The sequence below is a fragment of the Ciconia boyciana genome, chromosome 3, assembly GCF_034638445.1.
Source record: "Ciconia boyciana chromosome 3, ASM3463844v1, whole genome shotgun sequence".
Taxonomy (NCBI): domain Eukaryota; kingdom Metazoa; phylum Chordata; class Aves; order Ciconiiformes; family Ciconiidae; genus Ciconia; species Ciconia boyciana.
In genome coordinates, this window is record NC_132936.1 from 120887410 (window position 1) to 120911522 (window position 24113).

The 24113-nt window shown below is 42.9% G+C and overlaps 1 protein-coding gene across 5 annotated transcripts in view; it reads right to left on the bottom strand.

The window, feature by feature from the left end:
* MACROD2 (mono-ADP ribosylhydrolase 2) overlaps nt 1-19308 on the bottom strand; it is an 897148-nt gene extending 877840 nt beyond the window's left edge. For 2 of the 5 annotated variants that reach the window (XM_072857425.1, XM_072857423.1), the window contains exons 1-2: nt 18743-19306; nt 14051-14167 (exon numbers count right to left, since the gene is read on the bottom strand). In XM_072857425.1, coding sequence (XP_072713526.1) covers nt 14051-14167; nt 18743-18788 — 163 coding nt within the window. In that variant the 5' untranslated portion in view covers nt 18789-19306. Of the gene's footprint in view, nt 1-14050; nt 14168-18742 lie in introns of all 5 variants that reach the window. The other 3 variants (XM_072857426.1, XM_072857427.1, XM_072857424.1) reach the window with 3 other exon arrangements.
* Between the last annotated feature and the right edge of the window lie 4805 nt (nt 19309-24113).

Genomic DNA, 24113 nt, shown 5'->3' on the forward strand with positions numbered 1-24113 from the left:
ATTAGATTTACCGAGCAAAAACTGTGCTTGGAAAGAAAACGCATGAAGTTCTTCAGAACTAAGAAAAAAGACTTTCAGAACAGCTCACTAGAGGGAGCCCAAATAAAGGGCATGAATCTGCTCGGCTGGTGCAATGGAAAAGGATGGCACAAACCTAACACCATTGTAAAATCAACTCTGAAACTCAGTCACTGCTAAAATATCCGGGATTTTAAAGTCTAGTACAGTTTCAAGTATCTTAATTTTTGAAAAAGGTCTCAGACATCCAATTACAGCAACCCCTACAGCAATACCAAAGAGCTTGCAACCAAAGGGAGGAGAAAAACCTACAGCTGGAAGAGCTTCTGCTAAACACACATTTTTATTTTAAAACTATTTGCTAATGAAAGAGTAGAGTACACACAAAGTACTAAAAATAGTTATTAAAACCCCATAGTATAGAGCGATACCTATGACAAAGAAAATGGCTCTTGGCACTCCACGAGTAAAAGCAGATAAGAGAAGAAATCAAAGAACAAGTGAAAAGGATTTACAGCAGCTAAGCTCACAGGCTTGCGGTATTAAAATGAAATTTTGTTAAACAAGTCAGACGACTTAATGTTTTTTTTCCTCTAGTGCATAAAAGCAAAAGTAACAGACTGGATTGCAAGAAACAAAGCTGAAAATGGGAGAGTTTCATCATTTATAGTCAGCTTTAGAATTCACAGCTGAAGGAAGTAAATTAATTCCAAGTTAAAAATAAATAATAAGTCTGCCCACTCTCTCGTCCCTGCTACAACAGCTACTAGTAGAAACATGTATCCCTAAATGGAAGGCTTCTCCAACAGCAGTCTATAACATGATCTGGAAACAGTGCTGGGAAATGAACCTGAGCAAGGGGCAAGAGTCCCAGCATCGACCCCAGACAAGAGCCAGCCCTTCCACTCCTAGGAGAATCCTCAGCAGAGGCTGGACTGGGACACTGCTCCACTTTTCTTGGGCTGCTGAAAAAAAACAAAGGAGTTGAGTGAGCTTTAAGAGTGCACCTGATCACAAGGAAAGGTACAGCAACCATTCTGCTACATACTCTGTGCAGTCTTCCCTTCAGAGCTTTTTTTTTTTAATGCTTTGTTTTTACAAGTGTCTTGTACAGATTAAAAATGACAAACTATTAGCAATTACTAACCTCACATTTAACACAGCTTTCCATTCCATTTGCTTCTGTAGAGGCTTACGGAGAGTTAGAAAAGACAGATTGTAAAATCTGTTACATTACATGCCTGCTTCTACTCCTACTAACTGTGGATGATTCTAAAGGAAAGGCAATTGCTTATCTAAATCAAGAGAAGCATTATTTCCATATGTTCCATCACCAGGGGGAAAGCCTTCACAGATGCACTTTAGTACTTCAGATTTGTAGTACAGATTTGCTCTATCACTTCTTGGACTTAAACGAGATCAGAACCTGAGCACAAGGAGGAAACATCTGTTGCAGACAAATCACTCTCTACCTAGCCAAAAATGCAGCACATCATGCAAGTCAAAGGCACTTGATGATGAACACCACCACCTTCTCCCTGGCTGCACATTCTGCCAACATGCTCTGTTTCAGCTAATTACGAAGTGGCATAGTTGGATTAGCCCAGGTCTATAGCAAAGTACGATGCTTATGAGGCATACAGACACTATGAATCACAGAATGGACGAGGTTGAGTGGGACCTCTAGAGATTGTCAAGTCCAACCTCCCCACTCAAAACTGGGTCACCCAGAGCAAGTTGCCCAATCCCAGTTTGGATTTTGAGTATTTCCAAAGATGGAGACTCCACAACCTCCCCGAGCAACCCGTTCCAGGGTTCAGCCACTCTCCCAGTAAATATGTGTTTTCTTATGCTCAGAAAGAATTTCCTCTTTCAGCTTGTGCCCATTGACTCTTGTCCCGTCACTGTGTATCACCAAGAAGAGTCTGGAGCCATCTTCTTTACACCCTCCCATCATATGTTTATAAATATTGATCAGATGCCATCTGGGGCGTCTTTTCTTCAGGCTAAACCCCAGCTCTCTCAGCCTCTCCTTGCAGAAGACATGCTCCAGTCCCTTAATCATTTTCGCGGCTCATCTGGTGCATCAGCTACACTTCCCAGTTTTGTAGCACTCACAAGTTTGCTGAGGTTGCACTCTGTCCCATCTTCCAGGTCAGGAGCTCACGGTATCTCCCATTCAAGGTTTTTCAGGACCTATCTGAGGTCCTGAGCATCACTTGATGTCCACTGGTTAACTGAGAAGCCCCCATCCAATGAACCACACCATAATTGAGTTCAACAGTGCTGTAACACACCCATCTAAAGCTACTGCAAAAAGCCCAGCACTAACTCACTTGGTCCAAGTTAAAGGTAGTGATATGGCTATCTGCAGCCCAAGAACAGGGTTGTAAATATGAGCCTTGACTTTTTAGCCACATGACTGAATTGAAGCCATTGAAGACTATGTTACACATTAAAGAGAGAGAGTGGTGTACCATGAAGAATAGCCAGTCAGTCCTAACAACCCACACAAGGCTTATGCAAAATACAGTTATTCTTGTGTTACAAGGGTCTTGCATAGTCCTTACAGTGTTATGTTCCAACCTTTTCCTCGGTCTATCCCACACAGCTCTGTATGTCCCCCAAAACCAAAACTGAGAGGCAAAATACCCCTTTAAGTCTGGGAGCAGAGGAAGGAGAGAGAAAAGAGAATCTTGCCCTTTTTCTGAAGTTTTTGTAAGACAAGGGAAGACTCGGTATGGAGTGCAAAAGTACCGAAGACCAAAGTTTGAGAAAGCAGTAATAACAAACAAGGAGAACAAGAAAAGGAATGCATTCTCAATTCTTATTTGTGATGCAACCTGGTCTGCAGGGACACACAATTGTCAATTCATAAATCAAAGTCTTCTCACTTCAGTGGCATGCACAGTGACAGCAAAGACACGACATTAAGTAGGCTGAGGCCCTAGGGTATTTGTGTGTTTACTTGGAGAGTCAGCATTCAGCTGCTATGGTTGCTATGCTTGCTTCTGCTGGCTTCAGATTTCATGATTTAGGGTCCATAGGAATGGCTGCTGGTTTAGCTGTGACCCAGAAGGAGCTGTGCTTTGTGTATTTAAAGAAACTCACTCAATCACTGTCTTGTTTGGTGGTGTTTTTTAATGTGAGCCTGCAGAGGGATTCAAGACTTTGTGACTATATACTGGAATAAAAATGCTGTTGGATAGCATATTTACTAAGTTCTTGCCCAAGCCTGATTATCAGTACCTCAATCTGAGGGATAGCAAGAATTTCGATACACAGATCCTTCTTCCAGAACAGCAGTGTGCATTGTAACTGAAGTACATGAAATGGTCAACCAAGGTCACATGGAGGCAAGAACTACACTGCATCATCCCTGACTCAGTTCCTACTTTATAACCTCCCTCTACTACAGAGAGCTTTTCATTAACAATGGAAGTTCAAAAATTGAGAGGAAAAAAATATTACACACTTTTAGACGACTGTTCATTGCCTCACAGAAATATGTTGCTACTTTTCTGTAAAGCTAAAAGACTACAGGTGATGCTACTTCGCTAGATTCCTTCAAAGACAAAGCAGATCGCCTTTACTGCAAGAGTGGTGTCTTGGTAATATCATAGCATTCACACGTCTATTCCAGGTATGTTCAAATCAATCCAGTACCTCCTGGGATAACCATGAGCCTTCACCCAAGACTTACACTACCAAGACAAGACAGTATTCCTTCACTCAGCTTTAGCAACTAGCTGGAAAAAGAATGCCTTTTCATGAGCAACCAGGTGTTAGGTCTTCAGCAGCATCTATTTTATTTACCAAGAAGTGAAAACCCATTTTTAATAGGTGTGCACAGCACATACAGCATCAAGCAGAATTAAAGTAAGTTTATAGTGGGAAACCACAAATTCATTAGCTTTCATTCATTAGCTTACTAAGCAGTCAGACAATTTTTATTCTACATTTTCTGCTTTCTGAATTCCCTACACCATTGCTAAGCAACAGCTTCTCTAGTCGAGCATTATAGCCTTTTGTAGTACTTACTGTGGAGCTTGGAAATAAAAAGTTACTACCAGCAAACTATGAAACTTCTGCAAAACTGTCAGCAAATATTTCATGGCATTGTCATTCAAGAACCTCTCTGTATGAGGTATAGTGACAATTGCTTACCAGATGGGAGCAGGAACTTTAGTTTTCTAGTACCAGGGGACAGGTAAGTAAGTTTTTATGCAAGTACAAAAGATAACATTTTCCGCATGAAGACATTAGGCTCGGTGGGTAGCGCTTACCTCGTGGCATTTCCCCTCCCCTACTCCCCGAGATACCACATGTAATTTGCTACCCTAAGAAACAGCAGGGCTTCAATCCAAACAGCAGGGCACAGAAGAAAACCTTCGATATTTGAAAAGGGCTCTACCACAACCCATTAGTGTTGTGAGTCATACTTGCTTACTTTAAGGACTTGAAAAACAGAAAATAATACAAACTCACAAGATGTTACAAACTCACTAGCAGTTAGGAGAAAGATTTAGCTCTATCTTCTTCTGCATGTCTGCCTGGAAAAAGACACACCAAACCTCAAAGCCCTTAAGTCAATATAGGCATATGTTGGTGTGCATCGCCTATTCTGTCTGGATTTAGTTATTTGCAATACACTTACAAACCTTCTCGTGTAAGAAGTCTGGTAGCAATGCAGAAAGGGAAGGAAAAAAAAGATGGAACTCTGCTTTTTCTTTAAATATATAACTGATCCATACCCTCAGTGACAGTTACATGAAGTCTGGGGTTTGCTTTCAGTTGATGTAGATTCATTAAGTATTCCCACAAAAGGACAGCACTGCAACACACAATATGTTTGTATGAGAGCAGTGTCTTTTTTTAAAAAGAGTACCTTATTCATATAGAAAAGCTGACATTAAGCATACAGGAATAAATCCAATGCAGGCTGAACTTCAACTACAAGTCTTATTTGCGCAGCAAATGAAAAACAAGTAACTGACACCACCTTTACAGACTAACCATCAGTAACAAAGAGACAATCAAAAAGGCCCACATTTGCATAAACAAGCCTCTCTGAAAAAGCAAAGGGCAAGATAAGGCAGGTAAATGTTTTAAAGCAAGACAGATGCGCAACCAGTTCTACACTTTCTTCATATCTGCATTATAGATGGACTGAGTCTTTTGGACAGGATCCTCTTGGTAAACTATAGGGCAGTCTTTTCTAACTCAGTGTTTGATCATGAACTCCCAGAGATGCTACTAGTACAAAGGTGCATGTAGAGAACTACTTCCACTCTCAGAAATAAATGTATTGGCTATACCAGCACAAGGCTGAGAGATTTAATTTTGCAAGATGTGCATTCTATAGCATCCTTTCCACAAAAAAAACAGCTGGAAACTTTGGTAAAGGCCCTTGTGATGCACACTTCCGCAGACATGCCAAGTCAACACGCAACAGCTGCAAGTCTCAGTACTTTTTCTGTGCACAAACATTATGCTTCCCCCTCCCTCCCATTTAAATAGAAAATATTTCTTAGTGAAATGGAGCCACACATAAAATTGTAATTTCAATGGTTTTTAAAGCTGTGTAAAATAGAAGTTTAAATATAAACTGGATTGTTAAGCCTTCTCTCCAGCACAGAACAACATTTTCTGTGCGTCGTAACACAGACGTCTATATGCAGCACTTCCTACAGGGCTGCAGAATTCTGTGTCAACTGGATTTTCCAACGGCACATCAGCTGGATGCCCTCTCACAGAGAAAGCCACATATCACTTCACAGAGTAAGTACTACAACAACTCATTTGGACATTAGTTGGTTTGTTAGAGACATTTCTACATGGTGAGCAGTTAAGCTCTAGTGAAGCTAAAAAGGGAAACCAAGCTTATCTGGTTTCCAATGATTGGGTTTTTAACACATGTGTAATCAAGTGTTTAATTATGCATGAAGCAAATGCAGCTATGCATGAAAGTTGGTTAATATGATCCAGAGAGCTCAGTGAGCTTAAACTGCATCAGTGATCCCCCTACCTTATCAAGGGAGTTAAACCAGTATCCTTACGTGGTAGTTAACTTTCAGACTTGATGCAAGACTCCCACATCCAGAGAGCAGCAGTTGACAGGCCTACCATGTGCGATCACTAATTGTTACTAGCCCCAGCCAGCAAATCCTAGTTGAAGTAATAGTTCAGCACCTTCATAAATGTCTGTCACACCTAAGCTACAGCAAATTAAGACAAGCCATACCAGTCTCTTACTTTCTTATCAAAAGAGGCTCCCAGTCTTCTGCAGGAAGACATCAGCTTTTTCCACCTACACTTGAAGACATGCAAAAGTCATGTAGCCAGTTGATGTGGCATCAGGTGTACACTAGTAAGCCATGACAAGGGTACAATTTAACAGCTTGATCTTGGCCTCAACCTCATCATAGGCACACAGCTTCTAGTCAGGCTGGCACATTGGCTCACGTCTGTCTGCAAAAGACTGTGAGGACATATGTCACAATCCCTCATAAATTCCAGATTATGGCTTTAGCCAAGCTACCGCACTGAACAAAACTATATGACTGACTGAAACTGTCTTTGTAGAACAATAAATTAATTTGGGGATTTGATCTTGCAATCCCCCATGCTCAAAAGGAGCTCCCCATGCTCAAAAACAGCTCATCCTTTATACACAAAAAAGAGGAGGGGAAAAAAAAAATAATCAAAGGAGAAAAGACAGACATATACATAAACACAAATTACTGGAAACCAAGATGTATAAAACCTATTACTTTTCCCCCCGCATGTATTAAACTACCTCACTCAAAAAGTTACTATTCTTCTTCTTTCCCTTAGTAGTCTTGAATACAAGACAAGTTAGCCACTGAAAAACTCCAGGCTGGAACTTGAGAAACCCTACACTTTCTCAGCAATTTCTGAGGAACAGCACATACCGACTTACAGACAGGATCACTGCTGCTAAAGCCACCCTTCCTCACACTCTGAATGAGCCTACCAGCTGGCAGCACACTGCATCACCTGGACTTTCTAACTCTGGTTAGTACTTCCTTAGGGACCTCTGTACAAAACTTCGGTGCACAGTGATGTTCAGTAGCTACCAAAAAAAAAGGATTGTTTCTCATATTGCATGGGACAGAAGCTTAGGAGTTATTAATCTCGTCAAGACTCATGTCACTAGCACTTAAACATTAGAGAAATTATTTCTGGCAAAGACGTGCTTAACTTCCCTTTGCATCTCCACCTACTATTACTCTCTATTGCATCTCCACCTACTATTGCTCTCTAAAACATGTTGAGAGCTTGCAGAGCTTCAATAAGGATGCCAATTTATTGTTGAGAGCAGCATCCTTTCCTACAATTAACTCTTCCTGCTTGAGGAGCTAGCTGCCACGGGAGATGAGAGGGTTCTCTCAGCCGCATGCAGAAGGGCCACAAAATGACAACTCTATCAAGGACCTGTATAAGCTTAACGCTGTGTGGAAGTTAACTTGTTAAAAAAAAAATCATGGAACAGCAGCTTAGAAAGAAGTCACCGTCTTAATTACATCAAAGGCAAGTGATTTACTTAGAGAGAGGATTAGCTACACTGGATTATGTGTTCTTAATCTATATAAACTATAAACAGATGATTTTTTGCTTTTCAATAATCATCTCACACTTGCTGAAAGCAAGTTTTTTCTTTTCTTCCCCCCAAAATACTTTAAAGAAAACTGTAACACAAGCATCATTTATTTGACAGCTAATCCATCCTATACAGGTTATATGCATGCAGCTCACCAGGGAATTACAAGGTCAATTGAATACATACTGGTTCTGTTTGTTTACTGTATTTTTTTTTCCCCCACCATACTAAACACATCGCTTTATCCACTTAATTCAGGGATATCATTAACTAGATAGGAATATTTGCCTCTAAAAACAAGCCACCACCCTCCCTGCCTCCCTCCTAGTTATTTATCAATTTACACTCAAGTAAGCTTGCACCTGAAGAGTTTTATATATCTCTGTGCTGTGCAACACTATCTTTGGAAAAGAATAGCTGAGGTATATGCTTAAGAAGACAGAAAGGTGTGTGGGGTCAGGAGCTCACATGGTCAGATTTGTACCACTATGCAGCTTTGCATCTGTTCAGAACAGATCCCCAAAGGGCAGCCAAGAGCCTGGGAGAAGCAGAGCGCACAGGGCTTCGGTTACTCCCTATTGCTCCAGCAGCCTTTGAGCCTCAGCCTTAAAATCACTTCACGTTATGCCATGGGCATGCAGACTCCTGGACACCTTTAGAACAGACTAATAAGCTGCAAACATAGTTTGCTGTTGTTGCCACTCCAATTCCTTTACTGCTTCCTTAACATATGCATTACCGCTTCCTTAATATATGCATTACTGCTTCCTTAATATATGCATTACATGGACAGACAACAGAAATGAGCAAACAGATTTATAGCTACTTCCACAAAAAGCATGTCATTTCCTAAGTATTCAAAATATTTCATTATCATGATCTTCACACAACTCATAGAAGCCACAAGTGTCAGTCTTTTCATGGAGCTCCCCCAGCTATTATACACAGCAATTAATAAGCAGTGATGTCCACATGCATCTAAGTGACACAGCTTTCTAACCTTAAACTCACTAGTCTTCAGGAGACCTTGTGATAAAATGTTTAACACTAGTAACAGAGCAGCATGGCAATATGTGAAAAGTAAGGACAAAACTAAATACAGGACTGAGTTTAAGCGAAGCTGGAACTCACATTCAAGGCCACAGCTAATAGCAGGAGATCCTGAACTGTGGCACACACGTTACTGCAGTTTTCTATGTGAACTCAGCTGAAAAACTGCTGTATTGTGAACTTAACCAAACAAAGAGTTTCAGTAGCAAAAGCACCATTTTCCTTGACTGACAGATAGCAAGCACCACACCGAGCTAAGATGTCTCGATTTACTTTAATCCTTGTCACTCAGCTAGAAATCTGTTCTAAAGACAGTTGTTAAAGTCACTGTAAGAAAAAATGATAATGCAAGCTGATGGACTTGTTTTTTTTTGGTGGGGGGATGGTCTTGACGCTTACTGGTTTCACATAGTTATTACAGACAGAACTCGTTGATTGTCAGGCAACTTTTGACAATCTTAATGTTCTAGTAGAACATAATTTCTTTTTCTGTATAACTCACTGAAAATGAGTGGTTTAGAGAGATGCTATTTCTCACTTGTAGATGTCTGGCTGAATTTCACTGCAGCTTAGTAGCAGCATTACTTTCCAAAGGCTGTTTGATGATCATCACACCTTGATTCCCGAGTCCCAAAGGACAGATATTCACATCAAACAGGGCCACATGGAGATGCTCTGAAGAGCCCAGTATTACCTGTGGTTAGTTCACCATCTCAAGAAATACTGGTCAACGGAGCTCAGTATTACCACACATTTTCTTTTTAGCATGAAGCATTTTGAGTGGCTCATCTAGATGCTTTGTCTCTATAATCTTGTGTCAACTCAGTGTAAATATTTAGAAAACTATAGATTCATCTTACAAAGATGCTTTTATTCAACCCAAGCCTTACTATTATATATAAAACCCTCAGTGTTAAAGTAGATTAATTTGAATACAGTTTAAACCATATCATTTTCTAAAAATATAGCAGATTAAGAAAATCCAGAGGCTGCCAAAACATCTAAACATACTTCAAGACTTGCTTAAAAAAAAAAGACTGCACACCTTTCATGTCATTTAATCTTAAACAAAAATAATAAAAAAAACCTCAACAGTTACTGTGTCCTTCCTTTTTAACTTCATCCAAGCAAAAGTAGTTCTTACCATTAGTAAAGATCTTTAAACCGTCACCTGTTTTCTTGGCACCGCTGCTACACCAATGAATCCCAGAGGCTGTAAGAGTCAGCAGGACTGTCAGCTGCCTTGAGTTAAACTATATAATTTATTCCATTTTCTGAATTATCCCATTAATGCAACATAAAATTTTTCTACCAGTGACACACAAAACTCAGTGACAACAGAATTCCCGAGACCCTGATTTTTCAAAAAGCTTTTAAGAAAAAGTTTTCTGAAGTCATTTCTCACATTCCTCACTAAAGAGTAAAGACATCTTCAGGAATAACTATGTACCCAAGAAAAAGCTAATATATGTATTTAGCTTCAAAAACCACTCTAGTTATTTGTCTACATGATGGCATTTTATTCACCAAGCACCACAAAACCTAAGTTACCATCGCTGTACAGGATGAGTGCCTAGCATAAAGTGGTATATAATAAAGAGCATTGAAATAAAGGTATACAAATTCCAGAGCTTCAGAAAACAAGTCCATTATTTGCACGTTGTCAGGAGGGAACGCTACTTCAAAGTACGTAACAGAACAGATGAGATGTGTCTTCCTTTGGTATATTTGAAGGATAAGAAGTGGGAGGAACGATGGATTACAGTATACATCTACTATCCAGCCCTGTATGACAGGATTATTCTTCATTTCCAAAGCGGACAGTTCCTCATTTCCTTAATAAATGTGGTTAAAACAAAGAAAGCTTTTACGTTTACAGAACTACTTCAAGAACAATAATTTTTTTCCCTTGCTACAATCCCCTCCAACATTAAAGAGGGCCACTTGTCAATAACAGCAGTGGAAGGAAAATGAACAATGTTATGATACTTGATCTCTGAGGTCTGCTTGTGCAGCCTGGCAAGTTGTATGCCAAAACCCAGGGGTGTTGACAATGTAGTCCTTCTAGAAATGCACGTGCCCACAACAGCTTGCTTCCTGCAGTTCAGAGCGGCAGGCGCCAGGCTTAGTCCCTGCATTCCACATTGCGCCCCCCTCAAAAACATCAAAAAGTATGAGAAATATTGACCAAATTCCATGCCGAAACACATACCAACTTTATTTCTTATGGCTAGTCATGTTCATCTAAGGAGACCTGCAAAAATCATAGGTTTTGTTTTAGTCACAGAAGAGCAAAACAAAGACAAAAGCTATACACAGCTGCTTTCAACTTCCATATGTTTTCAAACACCTTTGCTGCTATTAAAAAAAGAGAAAAAAAGACAAAGCCCTTGTCAGCTGCCTTTCAGAACTCCCTAACTTCACTCCTCAGAAGCCTTTACATTGTTACACATCCCTCTGTTATAAAGGCTTCCAGCCTTGCCAAAATTTACCTTAACATCAACTTATCCAAGCTTTACTGCTTTTCTTCAGAATGTAGTTCTGAACACAACTTCATACCAAAGGGTGGAGGAGGAGGAGGAGTGGGGAAGAAACACTTTCCTCCACAAACTAAGGTATGTTCTCCAAAAGAGCATGCAGAGGTATCACGGCGGTCACGTTGGTTCCTTCCCAACATGAACCTTTTAGGTCGTTTCAGTTTCAGCAGTTCTGCACAGAGACTTTTCAATAACCTTCCATATAACAGAAGTGTGCATACCTGGCATCTCCTAACACCCTCCAGCGAGTCATTCGCATTTAAAAATGAGTGCCATAAAGCTTTTGTATTGTTCAAGCAATTTTTCCTAAGAGTCAGTACGAAAATTTGTGCAGTACTGAACACCCTTAATTTCCAGTTGAGTATCTACGGGGACTATTGCCAACCCAGATGCTCTCCCCTTCTCCTACAGCTTCTTATTCCAGCAGCTGATTGATTGCACCTGCTTCACTTTATTTGTTCTTGGTTCCTTTCTTGATTTCTCCTCATCACTCTTCCTGAACAGCCACTCCACACTTTACTAATCAATCTGTCATTTTTTTCACAGTATACAGTGTTGGGAGTAAATGGTAAATAACTTTTTCCACATTCCCCATCAGTTGCTGTCTTGGCTTGTCAAGCGTACAGATGATTTCCCCCCCCCCCACCCCCTTCAGACCTCTTTAGTTTGTCACTGCAAGAAGTAGCCTTCCACTTGAAATAAATATCAGAACTTGGGCATGGCATTGTCAAGTCATCACTGATTTCATCATACTTGGGGTTTTACTTGCTCCCTCCAGAGTCTCATTTAGGTTGTATCAGTTGCCCTCTGTATGTCCCAGTATATGGAGCAGAAGTTCTCATCAGCAAGAAGACTTAAATTCTAATTTTTTGCTATTTCAGCTCAGAAAGACAGCTCTTGCACGCTCTTGATCCCTTCAGAGCAGGGTGAACATTTAAGGGAAATCAAGTTTGAAACAGATGAAGCAACAGTCACATTAATATACATATTTCTTTTAATTGCACTGATCAGTTGAAATGTGGAAGCATTCCAGCAGTCTAACCTTCTAGAAGTTCACTATTCCACATGGCTTAATTACAACAAATACATCAAAGAAAACAATGTATATTTTCTCCTGAATGTACAGTATAACAAAAGCTTCAAGCAGCAGAGAAGTGTTTCAGCACAACTTTTGCCTTCCAGCATTTTTTGCAGTGTACTGGGTACTAACAGAAAGAATGCAAGAGCAGCTACAAGAAAAGAAATTCACCACTGCTGTGATTCAATACCTGCATATTAGACATTGACATTTTGCTTATGTGAAGTGTAACAGCAATCGCAATGTAAATCCACACCTTGTCATGTTCCGCAGCCCAATACAACATCTGTGAATTTTAGCACATTATACAGAATCTGAGAGTAGTTAGAATAAAAGCATACTTTAGGCTAGAATGGATAGTCTCCCAGTTAAACCACATGATATACTGCATATCCCCATGTACTGCAGGCCTCCGAAACGAACTTTGGAGAAGTCAGGTAATCTTTTTTATTTTTATGCAACCTTTGTTTTCTAGACAGACAGGCTTCTTGATGCTGTGAGATATAAAAGACCTACTCTAATGGGAGAAAGAGGCCTATAGGTACTGTTGTAATACCACCACTCATCAGCATTGAAGAGCTCAGCAACATCTGACATATTTTCACTTCAAAAGTCATTAAAGATGCTTTTAGGAGTAGATGATAGCATTAGTTGTTTATGACAGTGGCATCTGCAAATCTGTCAGCTCCTCCAGATTGTACTAAAAACATGTTCCTTCCCATTTTATTAAAAAAAGCTGATTAGTTCCCAGCCTCATCTCACCTGGATTATTATCATAAAGACCAGATTCACCCACAGCCACAAGATTACTCTACACATCTGTTCACACAGGCCAGTATTTGCTCTTAATGATAACAAAAGCATCAGAAAACTAGTGCTGTATCTGCAGAAGCAGGAAACACTTTAAGTCTCATCGTTAGATCCCCCTCCAAAAACCACAAGCTTCAGTCAAGTAAGATAACAAGACATAGAAAGAAAAAAGGAGGAGGAAAGCAGCTCAGAAAAAGTCCCTCTTCTTTCATCCACACAAGTGTGGATGAAAGAGAACTAGACAAAGAACGAGGCACTGTTACAGAATTATGTACAGAATTCTCTATGTAAGTGAATCAGATTCTCATTTTTTTGTCAGCCTTCACTGCAAGTATTTAGACCACTCTACTGGTGATCATAACCGTGATAACACTGCACACACTAAGAGAAGGGGAGTTAATCCAGGCCAGGCTTGTGTTCCTTAGCCCAAGAAAGGAGGCAGGACCATGAGTAAGAAATGCTGTTTTCAAGAGAGGCTTCAAATCCAATCTTCTCCCGTTTCCGGATTTTCAGAAAACAACACAACTTGCGCAATTCCCCTCTGCTTTTCAGCCACCTACAAGAACAACACTATTTTGCCCAGATTCCCCATACCGTTATGCTCACTAAGTTTCACAGACAAAGTTCATTAGGCATGGCTGACTCTTGGAGCACCTGGAAAGTAAGACTCATGCAGAGAACAGCTATTTTACACACTTAAGGGTGTCAGTGTTATTAGGACTCTGTCTGGGGATACTTGCAGAATTAGTGGACACCAGGCTTTAAGAAATTTTGTTGGGGTTCCCCCCGCCACCCCCAAAGTCCTCTTGTCCCCATGTTAGGCTGTCACTGTCAATAACAACATGGGTTCTAAGTCTTGGCCCTCCTAAAAGTAACTTCAGACTGAGAAAAGAAAATGGTCTATATTTAAAAAGATTCCCCTGTTTTACTTACCATCACTTTCGCTCTTACTTTTTAAGTCTTCCATCCATGTTGGAATATTTTTCAAGGCAACATAATCCCTTAAGTACTCTTTGCGTCTTTCTTCCAAGGTCATCTTCAGCAAACGCTCTGTTTAGGGGAAAGAGAAATAAAAAGAGTTTTGCAAGCTTTCATATATTCTTGCACACTGGCCAAGTACTGACCAATTCAGTGTCCCTGATGCAATTAAATCCCATTTGAGAGAACCAAGCACGGGTGATTCAATGAGTTACAAGTAATAGGAGCTAAACACAGCACATCTAAACAACTGCATGTGCCTATTTCTGGATATCCCAGTTCAGCAAAAAGAAATGCCTCTTCACCACTCTCTCAACTGTCCAGTCTTCCTCCCCCCATTGCTGCTGTGCCTCTTCTCCCTGCCACTTTAATTCAAGGATCAAAGAACTAACAGAAAGTTTATTAAGTAGGGAATTCTTGTTTTATAGAAAGTTTTCAGGTATTAAAGTCTATTCTTTAGGTTCTGCATTTGTAAACCAGAACTTTAAAAAAAAGTTAGGAAGATCAAAGTTGAAACATTTTTACTGAAACAAGTTTATTAACACCAGCAAGTAAAGGCAGGAGCAGGGCACAAAATTAACAAAGTGCTACTACATTACAAAAGAAATTGGAGCTAAAGCAAACGTTATGTCACTTTCTAGATGGCTGGGGTGATAAGAAAGGCATTTTTGTCTGGTTGGTTTTTTTGTTCTGCAAACAATGTAATTTTCAGCATGAGAAAACCGCTGTCATTTGCTTTAGACACATCCAGTAGCATTTAATCCCATTTTGGGCCAAAAAGCAGTAGCTGCAGAAAATACTAGGATAGCTGTTAGATACCCAAGAGTAAGTAACACAAGTACGTAAGTTTGACAAACTTTGGTTGAACATAATCCCAAGTGCTAGGAAAGTCCACCGCCACCCACTGGCTAAACGTGTTTCTAAAAAGCAGACCAGGGCCAGTATGAACTGGATTTAAAGTGCTGCAAAACAGAACCTGGGTTTAAAGTGAGCAGCATGGGTTAAACTTTAGAGATTTTTATTTGAACATTAATATGACACACTTGGTTACCACACTAAAACACATATGGATGGTAGTTTTCTCCTGGGAAAGTCACCATGTCTTTTTTCAGACATTTAGCAAAAAGTGAAGTCTCAAAGACTGTACAATGATGACGGCTACTGCCAACTTCACTCTTCTTCAGACCTCGCTATAAATGGACTAAGTTCTAAGATAAGAAAAAAAACATGCCAACGACCCAACACTGCAAACAAACCCGGTGCTTCAGTAATACCCTGCACTCAATTTTTGCAGCCATGTCCTCTTCTCCCTTCCCACCTCATCAATGCTTCGTATTAGTTTGGCACAAGATGCAGAGCTTTTCCCCTCCCAAAAGGGCAGGGGGGAACTGTAGAGCATATCAGGACACCCATATGCTAATCAAGTTTCTGGGTCTGTTTTTACCAGTGGCACTGTATTACTATCACCATACTAATAGTTTTTCTCGACACATTAATCAGTAATAAATGCTCTTCGATGACTCAAGAGTTTTTAGGGGTGTAGGGGAGGGCTAGACTCATATTATTTGCCTTTGGCATAAAAGACTAGATGGACATGAAAAGAATATTTTCATCTCAAGTTGAAGGAGGAGTGAGCAAGCTGAACACGGAAACTGCTTCTCAGATCAAACCTTAAAAAAAGAAGAAAAAAAAAATCACTTCCACTGGCATTTGGGGTTTTTTTTGCAAAATAAAGTTTCCTAATTATGCAGGCTGCAATCAGCACAGTCCAATAACCAAAGGCAGGTTTGGAGCACAGGCTCCCTTATCAAAGTAAGTTTATTTTGATCTTTTTGACAGCATTACTGATTTCTTCAGTTAACAAAAACATTTCTCTCCCATTATTCAGGCTTGGTATCTTAATTGGATATTTACAAATGCAAAAGTAAAGCTAATGTGATTAGGATCGCCATTATGCACAACAGAGATGCGCTTAACTCCACTACGTGATCTTCAAGCATACAAAACACCAAGTATTTAATGCGCACGTTGGAAGTACTACAGAAAGGCAGACCCAAGAGTGTGTGTCTGCATATCAGGTTTGAGGGACTGACAAGCAGAAGAAGTTTGAATGCCTTTTGCCGAGGAGGTTACAGAGCCAGCGCTGTGCCTTCAAAACGCAAGTTCTTCTCAATAGGAAGGTTTTATAAAACTTTGCTCTTGCAAGTCAGCAGTGAGAATTTAAACTGAGTCTTAATTATACACAAACCTCCTGGAAGATGCTTCCAACAGCCTTAGCTTCAAGTACAGTTTTCTGCATGTAGCTTTATGAAGTGCCTTTAAAAGCTTGCAGGCAGACCAGTCCTGTGTCTAAGACTCTGAAATCAACTCCAGTCCTGCTCCTACTCTGTTTCAGCTGTCCTCAAGCAAGATCCACCCTGGGAGAACATGGGCCAACCCTTAATTACCAAGAAAGTAATTAAGAAAAGCACGCGTATTGTCAGTGGGTTTGAACTCAATATTTAGCAATCAGTGCTTTTTATTTTTAAAAAGGAAGTTCTTCAGAATTTAAGAGGCTGAGAACGATTGCACTCAGAGCTTCATGGGAAGAGTAGATCCCGCCAGCACAGCCAGCTGTACAGGGAGGCAGGAGTACCTGGGAAAGGCAAATGCAGACCTAACAAAAGATTTGATTTCAAAAGTACAATCTGGGTAGGAAGGAAAGAAATTTGGCTTCTATAGTTTTCCTCTCTAGTAAAGAAGGTACTTGGTAAAAACAGTCACACAGGGCTACAAGCTGAAGAGCAATGGCAACAATAAATGCGGAAGTTTTTTCTGCCCTCCTCACTCAAAATACTCAGGGCCAGCATCATCAGCATGGTGCTGGAAAGCAGTTACTGGAGCAGAAGACTGGCAAATACTGCTCATTCTCACTAGGCAAAGAGACACTGAGTTCTGGCCAGCTAGCACTCACAAATATGCTTCCCTGGATAGAAACATCTCACCAGCAGTCGTGAGCTCTGGTTTGCATTCAGTAACATCACCATACTGATGGAGACCACCGTCCTCACAGCTAAGACAACAAAAGCATGCCTGAAGCTCAGGTTTCCAGCTTAGCCTCCAGCCCCTCCACTCGACCCTCCTTACCGAGGGTTCAAGTTCACACGCCAGGCTATGAATTCGCACAGACAGCAGCAGAGCTGGAAGAGACAAGTGGGAGTAACGGGAACACTCACCAGAGCCTACCAGAAACCTTTCCCCATCTGTCCCCAGCACAAAACCAGCATTTTTTGAAGGTAACGGCATACAGCATTAAGGACTTGCACAGGGCAAGTCAGTTATAGTTGATCACACATAAGCAATGCCTGAGAAGATTTAACTACATCTTCTCTGTTGAAAACAGAAACTTCTATGTCTAGTAGAAATTTGTTGCCTCACCTTAACTATAGAAACATGCTTTGTAAGACAGTTTTGAAAGAAAAAAGCATGTAACAAAACTCACTTCCTTTGCAAGGAGTTTGACAGGAGCAGCTAACCTACAGAGAGATCAATTTATTTGCATTTTAACAATTTTTCCTAAAGATGCGCACTTCATTTCTGCCACAGACAAAAAGGATGAATCTTATCCTTCAAACTGGTCTTCTGCCTTCTTGGCTTGAAACACACAGTCATAGGGGTGATGCAAGACAAGAAAGAAAACTTGAAATATGACCTGCTGGTGTGTTTTTGTTTTTCTTTCTCTCCTCCCTGTATATTTCTAGATTATTTGTAAACACACCAGGCAAGAAGGGTTTCCTCCTAGCTAATGTAAATATTATACTTCCACTGTGTGAATTTCTCTTAATTTTTACATCGCTCTCCCCAGGATCAATATAAAGTATCAAAATTACAAGGTCTACATAAAATGCTTGTCCCATGGTTTTCATGCTCAGAAGTTTGACAGTGGGGTTTTATAAACTGAGAGCACAGAGGGTGGGGGTCCTTAAAAAGATAAAAAGAATAAATATTTCTTGGAGGGGGGGCGTTGAGAGGTCCCTAGCCCAAACACTTCACCCCGGCTGATCAACACTAGAAGCTAAACTCAGGTGCATTACGCCAGTAATACTAATAAAACGTAATATTCCTGGGAAATGTACGCATTAAAATGAGAAAAGGCACGTTTTGACGGCATGTGCCTAACTTTTCGGCCTGAAATACTTCCACAAGGTGACTTGGGGGCGGGAAGCCCTCAGGAGAAGGGCTGTTTCCCCCCGCCCCCCCGCTCCCCTCAGCCCCAGGGCCCCTCTCCTCACAGGCAAAGGTAGTCAGCGATAACCGAGCTGGGGGCGAAACACCCCCAAATCCCGCACACCCGGGGTCCCCCCCCGCCTCTCGGCAGCCCTCCGAGAGGCGGGGGGGGACCCCGGGTGTGCGGGATTTTACGGTGTTTCAGGTGGGAGACCCCGGGGGCAACGTCGGAGAGCGCGGAGAGCGCGGAGCACCCCCCTCCCCCACCCCGTCACCTCAGCCCCGGGCGGCGGGAAGCACCGCCGGGCACCCCCCGGCGAGGCTGCGGCGGCTCCGAAGGGACGGGACTCCCTCCCCAGCCCCCCTCATGGATCAGCGTGAGGTAAAGGCGGGAGAAGCGGGCCCGGGCCCGGTACCGGGCGACGAGAAGGGCGGTAATACCTTTCTCCTCCCGCCAGAGCTTTTTCCGCTTGTTGCCGGGGTACATGGTGGTGTGGCTGGCGGCGGCTTTGAGCTGCAGGTTCCCCAGGCTCACGAGGGGGTGGATGAGACGCCGCGCCAGAGCCGACCGCTACCGACGCCGTGCGCCGCTGTCGTCTGCTGCTGCTGCTGCTGCTGCTGCTGCTGCTGCTACTGCTGCTGCTGCTCCCCGCCGGCTTCGGCTCCGCGCCCGCTGCCCGGCTCCGCACAGCGCCCGTCAGCTGGGTCACGCCTCGCTCTAACCCGACACCCCCGCAGCGCCCGCCCCCCTCCCCGCCGCCCGTTGGCTCCGGCAGACGCCGCTCAGCAGCCCCCTCCTCCGCCCGCCGCCGGACCGGGCCCGGCGGACGCACCGGCCAGGAAGGGCCTGAGCACGGCAGCGGGGAGGACGGCGGCGCTGGGTTGGTGGGATGGTGTGGTGTGTGGGGGACCGCCGGGGGGGGCAGGTGTGGTGGGTGCTTGGTGCGACAGCGGCCGCTCTGCGCGGCGGTGGCGGCAGCGCCGGGCTCGGTGTCCCGGCGGGGAGGGAGCGGGCGGGCGCCCCCCCCCTTCCCCTCCCCTCCCCTGCCCGCCCCGTCCCGTCCCGTCCCGCCCCGCCCGCCGCCACGGCCCCCCGCCCCGCCTCCTCCGCGGGGGCGGGGTAGAGCGCCCTCTGCTTCCGGGTTGCCGGCCGATACCGAGCGCGCCGCCGATTGGCCGGGAGCCGTTGCTAAGCGACGGCGTCGGGGCCCGGCGGGGCCGCGGCCTGCGGGCCGGGCGCGGCGGGGCCCGGGGGGGCGGCCGAACCCAGCCCGGCTGGCCGGGCGCTCCCTCCCGCCATGGTCTCCCGGGGTTCCCCCGTCGCTCCTGCGGGGCGGCGTCGCCGCAGCGGGACTGGAAGCGCAGCCGGGCCCAGGCGCCTCCGGGACGCGGAGGCAACGGCTGCCACGGTCGGTTTAACAATAGGTGCTGTAGTCGTAGCTGCCGGGCTAACGTTACGGGCAGCGGGGGGCTCCGCTGGGGCGTACGCGCTTTGATCTCCCCGCAGCGTGGCTGGGAAAAGCACCGCTCCCCGCTGCAGACCCGCACCTCGAGCGAGGTCAACGTCCACCTGGGGACCGAAGGTCAGGGAAGGCGCGCCTCGGCACCTCCCTCACTCCCCCTTTTCCTTACTCCTTACAGAGATTAATTTTTCCTTGTCTAAATAAACACGCAGACTTCCGTAGACTAAATAAATAAATACAAAAGCTTCCCTGAAGCTGTATGGGTCCTCGTAGCTTCACTTGCATCCACGTGGAGGTAAAGGCCCTTCCTCGTGCAGGTGAACAGATTTGGCCCTGGAACACAGCAGGTGCTGGCAGGTGCTTAACTTGGAGCTTCGCAGGAGTTACAAGGGGTCGGGGTGACAAAGGACATCCTCCCGGCCTTCGTCCGTCACGTAACGCTTACGAACCACCACAACTTTACCTATAAAGAGTAGGTCACAGTGGGATGTAGATGTCTGGTTGAAGTCAAGCATAGGAACGTGTCCACATCTGTCCACATGAAAAATGTACCATCTCAGCTGAATCATACAGAGAGTATCTTACGTACACCCTCCAGTCAAGAACAGGCTTTTCCTTGGTGATACGCTCTTTGGCTTGACCTGTAACAAGGAAAGGTGAGGCACAACGTGGCAACATTTCAACTCCTTTTCTCATAGTTTCTGATAAACAAACACATTAGCACCTCTACTGTTACCATTAATCTTGGGTCACGGTACAATTCCTTACAGCAAAATCCTTAGTCTTATCACACTTACTGATGCGAGGGAGCACTCGGAGTTTACCTTTTAACCAGTTAAAAATCAGACTAAGATTCCTCCTTACAAAGCATATTTTAATATTCAGATTAGATCAGCTCCTAAGGGTATATAATAATCTTCTATCTTTACTTGCTTTCTTCACTTTGCCCAGGTGATGTGCTTTGGTAGCCCAAGCACAGTTTTCTCATCTCAATAATAAAAATGACAGAGGAGCGAACAGATAAACAGGCATTTTAAAAAAGAGATCTTAGTTTAAATCGTACTTGCTTGGGTGTGTTGTGCAGCAAATATTTGAACCAGTATCCTAGATCACTGCATATTTACCAAGCTACTGAATGTTCTAGTGTCCTGTGGGATCTGTTCCACATTTTATAAATCAATGTTTATTGGACCAGAAGAGGAGAGAGAGAAAACTTCACTCTCTTCCTGTAAAGGGCATCTGTATGCATTTTGTTTGTTTGTTTCTAAAGCCGCTACAATAGCCATAATTTTGGAAAATACTTAAAGTATGTACATATATAAAAGGAAAAAAATTACGAAGCCCAATGTTTACACCAGCATCAAAATGGAAGACCAGATAAAAGATGGGAGTAAAACTTTCTTCAACTTAAAAATAGAAATGTTCAAATATTCTGATTCCAGTAAGAATATTATTACTGTGTTTTACTTCTTTTTCCTTTCAGTTGCTGGTGGTAGAATTGATTCCACTGAAGCAGTAAGAAATTATGTCACTGACTTCAATGTGAGCATGACCTGCCCTTCGTTTCTTACACTTCTTGATTCTGGAAGCCTTAAACCTTCCAAAGATCACTGATCCTCCAGGTCAAGTAAAATCTTAAGTCATTTCCCAGCTAACCTGGGCTAGGTCTTCCACACTGTTCCTGAAGAGGAACAAAATGTTCAGCTTTATAGATATGAAACATGAATAATCATTCCACAGCTGTCTTCAAGCACGCAATTCCCACAGCCAGAGCTAGAATAATATATGGGAAATCGGCTGTTAGAAATGCTGTTTGGGGAACACACCTAATTTCTTTATAAAGAAAGATGTTTTTCCCTGGTTGACTACATGTAATGCCTGCCATGAATGAATTTTAAAGGGACAAAGGTACAAATATATCAGACTTTCTCTCTGACAAGTTTGTGGCTCTCAGTCAGCGGAAGAAAGAAAACGTTCACACGACAAGAATATAAATCCTGCTCCCTGGATGCTGGCAGCAGACTAACTGTGATGGATGCACTCAACCCCTTAACCAAACTAGCGGTAGTTTGGTACAAGCTCCAAAGGAGGCAAAGGCCTGAGCCGCAGCCGGGCCAAGAACTCCTCTAGTTTCAATCTGCTCTCTGAAAACCCACAGAGGAGCAAAGTGACACAGCGAGCATCGATGCATATGAGCTTGGAACACCGATCATGCGATTAACACATGAATAGCAGGTGGCTTTTCCAAGGCTCATTTATCAAGGAACAAAGAAAGTTGTGGGTACAAGGAGTCTCATGCATACCTTTCTCATCGCATGTGATTTGGCTACCAACCAGCCACTTTATCCCATGAATATGACAGCCTAAGTGAGCCTTCTTTGAGCTCTCCCTGCTAGGCAGCGTGGCTGCATGGCGGTGACTTCCCCTTGAGCTGGGACGCCTCTCAAGGTTGCTCATTGAGGCAGAGAGACCTTTTACCAACAGCAGATCTTTGGTAAGTGACTGATAGCATGCTGAATTAATACTAATGAAACATTACTAATCCATCTAGCTACTCAATATTAGTTATTATATATTTTGTATAGACAATTCCAGTAGACATAAACCGTTGTCCAAGTCTGAGACTAAGATTGGACCTAGCCACACCTAGGCTCCATCAGGAGTTTAGAAAGCAAGGAGGTCCACTCTGAACCTTGTGACTCAACAGGAGGGTCTTCCTTACCCTTTGCATCTCCAGTGTCTGTAAATCATTCTAACTCGATTCTAACTCAATTTTCCTTTGTACATTTCTTCCACGCAGTCATTAATAAGGTGAACCTTGCCATCAAAGTTATTGAACCTTGGTAAACCACTGTTAAACTTTGTCAAATTCCATCGAATTCATTGAACTCTGTCAAATTATTATTTTACCTCAATAAAACATTGCTGCCTCTCTCTTTTGAGCGAGGTGCATTCCACTCATTCGCGACACTAACACACTGCAATGAACTCTAAGGAAAGCAGGGAACAAAAGGTAGACTATGTCTTTTTCTTCCTGCAACAGACTAGCAGGCACAGGGGCATAACATTAAATATAAATACATTTTATTTTCTTTTTCATAATATCGCTGATCAGAGATTTAGCCTGAAGTGGAAAGTTTGCCCATTGTTACCAGGCAAGGAATGTCTCCCAACAGATAGCGTCTTAAAAGTGGAGTGATGCTTAGACACAATACTAATTTGTATAACACACAATACAGTAATTAACTTCTGCCTCTAGGCAGACACTTAACTGTCCGTGTAAATGGATGAGATTGTTCAAGGACAACACTAGATTTACAGCAAAGATGTAGAGTAAGCATGAACAGAAATCCCAGGAGATGCTAATGGAGAAGAACAGAGGACAAGTCTACACAGAAACCACAATGGCCAGAAAAGTAAGAGCAGAAGCACTAGGATGGAAGCAGGGAAGTCAGTGATCTTCGCGAGAAGTGATCGAGACACGTGATCAGAAATATCAAATGTGGTGGGAAAATTAATCTAAAAAAGCAGCATTTCAGTACTTGGATGAAAACCAATCAGGCTGCAAAATAGGAGATTATTTTTCTGCAAAAACTGTAGTGAGCTGTATACATGGTAGGCTAAAGCAATGCTCAGAAGGCATAAAAATGTTCTGTTGAAACAACGAGCATGCAAATAAGACTGGTAGGAAACTGGTATCTGTCTAATGATCTAGGTGTATTTAGTCCATCCAAGGCCTAGTGAACACACTGGTGACATTCTGCAGAGGAAGAAAGGAAAACTGAGAAATGTCCAAAAATAGCATTTAAGAGATATATAGCCTGGGCAGAATATAGGTTTCTACTAATAGCTGTAAAATGAACATTTAACATATGGATACAGTAATGGCTGGTTAGAGAGTTCCTGTTAGAGATATAAGAGGAAAAGTAAATTAATATGAGAGTGAATACTACACTATGTAAGTGAATCAATGTACCAAAGGACAGCTAGACCTTTAATTCAAACTGGTGGATCATCCCACCAAACTAGCATTTAGGCACCTACGCACAGCATTACAATTGCCGTTAGCCATCTTGACCAAAATAAAGGCAGTATCATGGCAGATCCCATGCTGAGCCTGTAGCGGAGTGAAGCTGAGCAGATTTAGGTCCCTAGAGGAGGCAGGTTGTGGCCACTGGATAAGCAGTGGCTCCGTGGGGGTCAGTTGTGGTGGGGAATACACAGCACACCAGCAGAGAGGGAGGAGAGGGTTGGTCTGAGACACAGATCTTAAACTTTAAAGGCTAAAAATATACCAGTTGCTGGAGAAATGGAGAGGACGGGAATGGAAGTTGGCTGTTCCAGATCTT